Raw genomic sequence first — 5,496 nt, forward strand, 5'->3', positions numbered from 1 at the left:
ACCTACTATGTTCTGTGTACTGAAAACTACCCAACAAGGTTAAAAGTGAACTAGGATCCCTAAAATCCTTCAAGTAAATGTCACCCTGCCCCTCCTATTATATCTGCCTTAAAGATAGCAAGTGTTTTTTCCAGACACCTCGGCACTATAATTCAAAATGATTGTAAAGTGACTTTTATTTTCTGAAAAAAAAATCCCCAAAAAGACTAGCTTTCTGTCTGTCACTGTATATCTTTTTCTCTGGTTATTCAGGAAAGTGTTAGAGCCCTTACATTTCTTTCTACCTCTTTTTTTAAAAATAAGGTTTCATTATAGTTCAAAGTCTGCTTTCCTCGTAGCTGGAGCAAATGAATATAAACTACACCTGAATTTTGTTTGCTTGCTTGCTTTTTGGTGGGATACTTGGGCTTTTCCATCTCATTCTTCTTATTTAAACCTGTATGAATATGTGGCCCAAGACACATCCATTGATCTTTTTATAGAAACACAGAGCTCAGACTTGACTGACATGTTCAAAAGTTCCACAAGTGGATGCGTTAAGCAATGAAAAGCAACTTGACAGCTTTTTCTAATGATACAAATTGTGATGTCAAAGTCGATTCCTTCCAGCCATCTATAAAAGATGAAAACATGTTTATTTTCAGGAATTGAAATAGAGTGAGTGTCATTGTAAGGCCCAATGAGTGCAAACACTCACAGGTGCCTTTAGCTAAACAGGAAGGGTGGATAACACATTCTAGCTATAACTCTGAACTATGCAGGTCTGTAAGAACAGGAATGATTTAACTGTTCCCAGACCTGGTGAATATTAATTTTTCAGTTGAACTTGACATGCATAACCAATTATAATTTTCTAATTAGAAGCAATGTAAGTCATTAGACTATATCTGTATTTGGCTAAAAAAAAATCAAAGGCTCAACTCAAACTATCTAATATCTCTCTAATTCTCTATTGTATATATGATATACATGATATGAAATAATATACATATATTATTTGTCTTCTATCACATATCTATCCTCTATCACCTATCTATCATCTATTTATTTATTCATCTATCATATCTATCTATCTATCTATCTATCTATCTATCTATCTATCTTATCATTTATTTACTTTTCTCTCTCAAATTTTTCCTTTATCCCATCCTTGCCTTGAACATATTGTATAGCTGAGAATGATGTTGAAATGATTAATCCTCATGCATGTATCTTCCCAGGGCTTAAATTACAGGTATGCATCTTATGGCCAGTATATCTGATGCTGGATATTGAACTCGGAGCTTTATGAATGCTCTGCAAGCACTTCTGTCAACTGAGTTGATACTACAACATCTGAATCTTCAATTTTGTACATTAATAAATTGTGTGGGTTTCTATCTCGCAGATCTTGTACATTTAAGGTATAATAAGTTGGATTACACTGATATAGGCCAATAGGACACATGAGGACATACCTTTACATATATGGAAAGAAAACAAAGACATGGAAATGGAACACAGGGGGCAGGTAGAGAAAAGTGTGTGTTTAAAACTTGTTTTCAGAATTTTCTTTAAGAGTTATTTTGTCAAACTTTACTAAATATGACCATATTTGGCATCATTTGGGGTCAGAATAGAAGGAAGAAGGTAAAAGTGTGAAAATTCTACTGATTGAAACTAGGACAAGAGGGAGGTGCACGTTTAGGACTGTATGGAATGTTCTCGACTAGGTTAGACATTAGAAAACATCTATTGACGCTCTGTCATTTAAGAATTCAGTTCAGCCAGGCAGTGGTGGCGCACGCCTTTAATCCCAGCACTTGGGAGGCAGAGGCAGGCGGATTTCTGAGTTCAAGGCCAGCCTGGTCTACAGAGTGAGTTCCAGGACAGCCAGGGCTACACAGAGAAACCCTGCCTCGAAAACAAAACAAAACAAAACAAAACAACAACAACAACAAAAGAATTTAGTTCAACATCCCTACCTTTCAATGAATTAAGAAAAATATCCCCTGGCTATGATGTGACAACATACAAATTCAGTCTCTGTATTGTAATCCAGTCTGGCAGAATAGACAGAGTACAGGGTTTGAAGATTTTATTCATTCATTCATTCATTCATTCATTCATTCAGCAGATGCCTAAAAAATGCAACGGTGTGCTAACTGTATCTGTGAACATAGAACATTTGGATCTTGCCTGTAGAAAGCATTTAGTCAAGGGAGAATGACAGACAAGTCAATATCACCCTAAGCCTCTCCCTTACTGGGTTTGTAGACCTTCTCTTACAATTATACATTAAACCAGGAAAGAACAGGTCTCGGAAGAGGCTTCAAAAGTGATACAAGCTAATTTCTGAAGGATAGGGATAAACCATTACCATGAAAATCATAGATGCCTTATAAAGACAGAGAGTATTGTTGGCTCATTGTCAAGGTCCTAGGGGGAAGAGTCATTTCTTTGGATTCTCACAGAGCAGCATTTGGATTGATAGGCACCCAGTCATTTGTATCAGCCTCCTCTGAGAACTTGGAAGAACAAAGATCCCAAATCCATCCAGTTTAGATCTATGAAATCACAATTCACATTTTACTGATGACTGTTGTTGAAAGTTGTCCGTACAAGCATATGGGGAACACTAGCATTCAGTCATGGAGAGGGGCCTGCTGAGACTTAAAGGGAGGTGAGCAGGAAATCATGGAGGCGGGGTGGATGGAAAAACCAGTCTCAGTAAGATTTTAGTATGAGCTTGCCTTCTTCCAAACTTAAACTGTTTCATGTCTTCAAATCTACCCCTTTTATGTCTTTCAGGGAAGTTATTTGGGCTCTCTTAACCCTTCCCTTAATACACTCTCAATGCTACAGAGAAGCTACTGCTATTCCCATTGAGCAGAGAAGGAAACTATCAAAATATTTCATGCATTTGATATAACTTTGTTACTGTAAAAAGTATAACAATGACTATAAGTGTGTTATTTTGTATTGTTCAATAAAACACAGTGATAGGGATCAATTGTACGCATGCCAACTTAGGGAAAGATTGTATTCTGTACAATCTAACAAGACTCAAAGTCCAGCTACTTAATGTAATAAGAGGTAAATATTTTCAGATTTGACTGAGTAACTTATAATGGGTAGCATCTTACCTGAGCATTTTAGCTGCTGGCTAGTCTTGTATCCTTGGGCTTGTAGCTTGTGTGGCCAGGCCTTCCTTACCCTGACACTGGCTGTTCCTGTTACTAACTTTTCCTCCCCTTCTCCCCCAGGACATCTTATTGCCTACATCAGGTACGCTGTTTTATCTCACTTTTGTTTTGTTCCTACCTCGTGTAGGAAAATTCCCTGGATTAACATCTATGCCCAAGTCCAACATGACAAGGAGCAGGAGATGATCGGGTCAGTGAGCCAAAGTGAAAACGCCCCCAAAATCACACTCAGTGACTTCACCGAGCCTGAGGAGCTGCTGGACAAAGAGCTGGACACTCGGGTCATAGGTATGTGTGCCTGTGACACCACTCTCAGAGTCCTCTGCTCTCCAGTTATCAGTCATTTGATGGCATTGTGTGTGCCACCAGACAGTACTGGACTACAAGACTGGGGAGAAAAATCTGGCTACAGCGACATACTCATCTTTTAAAATTCATTTGCCACCTCTAGCCACATGAAATTGACAGACTACATATTTTTCCATTACAATTTAATAAAGATTAGAAACATGGGTGTCCCAGTGGAGGATAAAGTCAATTATCCACTGCTTTGGGGAGGTTTTTTTTTTAAGCCCATAAATTCCAAGTCACATAAGTCCTTACTAATACTTACATGAATGCAGAGTGTGGTAGGGACTACCTTTACGTGGCCAATCTGTTAATCTTGTGAATGTTTAGTCCCACACATTCCTCAACTGTAAAATGGGAGAAATAGAATTCTAACTGTCATATGCTGTCTGGAATTCCGTTCTGAAATTGTTCCCCTCATTAGATGATGTTATGAATTAGTACAGTGCCTGATCCATAGTGTTTGCTACATGCTATTGTCATAAGGATCAGTACAGAATACAGTGACTGCCAGTCTGTTGCTTCTACCTAGATGCTATTTTGGGAGGTGGAGGAGAAGCTTGCACACTGGTAGGAATATTGAGATGCCCTCCTTCATTCAAACGTATTACAACCTGTTCCAGGCAGTTTGGCATTTGACCGAGAAAAAAAAAAAAGACTCACCATTATACTGGAACTTACCTTGGTTTCCTCTCTGTGTCTTCTCTTCTGCAGGAAGCATTGCCACCATCGCAAGTAGCGAGAGCACAAAGGAAATCCCCAACTGTACTAGTGTTTAACCAAGAAGCCACATGGGCAATCACCTTCCTGACTTTTTATTTTTGATGACGACTACTATTACTATTATTATGGAAACAATGAAAATGTCTTTTTTTACCTTTTGTTTACCAAGTGTCCCTTCACAAATAGTGGGCAGATGCTTAGCTTTGGGAGGCCAAAAATAAGGCATTATTAGTTGATCATAATGAGATGAAAGAATATATGGTTATATTTGTGTTAAGAATGCATCTTCCCATAGGTTTCTTGCTTTATTCTGCTGTCAGTAGAGCAAAGTTCTTCTTGTGTCGTTCTGTCTTTTTTGAATTGGGTTTTTGTTAACTTTGTCTCCCCTGCCCATCTCATACTCCTCACCACATACACATACAACACAGATCATTCCCCAGTTCAATTGCAGGACGTAGGTTGAGGGGGAGTGGACGTAGCTGCCAAAGGCACGCACACCTTTCGGAAAGAGGCCCTGCCTCGTGCATGTCAAAACTGAGGCTAAAGATGGTGTATTGTATATAACTACAATGTAAATAGCTTTTTATTTCCTAAGAAATAATTTAATGTTTAGTAAAAAAGAAAACAGAAAAAAAGAAAGATGTGTGTGTTGGCTTCCGCACTCACCTTCAGAACTGATCACCCCCCAGCCTGCTTGACCTGTTGGATTCTGGATGCTCTCCAGCTGTCTGCCACACTCAACTCTTGTGTCTCTGTCCACACCATAGCTGGTTTCTGCCTATGTATATAAACGGGGTGGGGGAAGGCTTCTATGGGGCAACTGACAAAGGAAAGCCTTCAGTGGCATTCAAGAACGTGGGGGTTTTTTTCTTCCTAAGATAACATGGAAGAAGTCACAAAGACTAGTAGAGGCTTCAAACTGAAACTCAGTTGGGGAAACAAGACTTTCTCTAAAAAAAAAAGAAAAAAAAAAGGTATTTGTCAGCCTGAGAAAGCAGTCCTCTCTAAAAAAGCAGCAAAGAATCTAAAGATCCTGGCATTCTGTTTTCTAATTGGATTTTGGATTTTTGGATATGTGCATTGCCCATGATGAGCTGCCCAGCTGTTCTGAGCTCAGAAGAGTCCCTGGGCATTATGTGAGGTCCAGTGAACATCTCCTGGTATGACAAGAATCAGAGAGTCTGGATGGGAGGTCCCATTTGTGGAATCCCCAAGTCTGTGCAAACCCTGCAGGCCAAAC

The 5,496-nt window shown here is 39.2% G+C and overlaps 1 protein-coding gene across 1 annotated transcript in view; it reads left to right on the forward strand.

Annotated features, from left to right (window-relative positions):
- The window catches only part of Sorcs3 (sortilin related VPS10 domain containing receptor 3), a 590,390-nt gene extending 586,031 nt beyond the window's left edge, over window positions 1–4,359 (forward strand). Inside the window, exons 26-27 of the mRNA XM_028775206.1 lie at window positions 3,313–3,473; window positions 4,248–4,359. Of these exons, the coding sequence (XP_028631039.1) occupies window positions 3,313–3,473; window positions 4,248–4,312 (226 nt within the window). The 3' untranslated portion in view covers window positions 4,313–4,359. The remainder of the gene's footprint in view (window positions 1–3,312; window positions 3,474–4,247) is intronic.
- The last annotated feature ends 1,137 nt before the right edge of the window (window positions 4,360–5,496 follow it).

Source organism: Grammomys surdaster, unplaced genomic scaffold, assembly GCF_004785775.1.
Source record: "Grammomys surdaster isolate TR1022 unplaced genomic scaffold, NIH_TR_1.0 66, whole genome shotgun sequence".
In the NCBI taxonomy this organism is placed as follows: Eukaryota; Metazoa; Chordata; class Mammalia; order Rodentia; family Muridae; genus Grammomys; species Grammomys surdaster.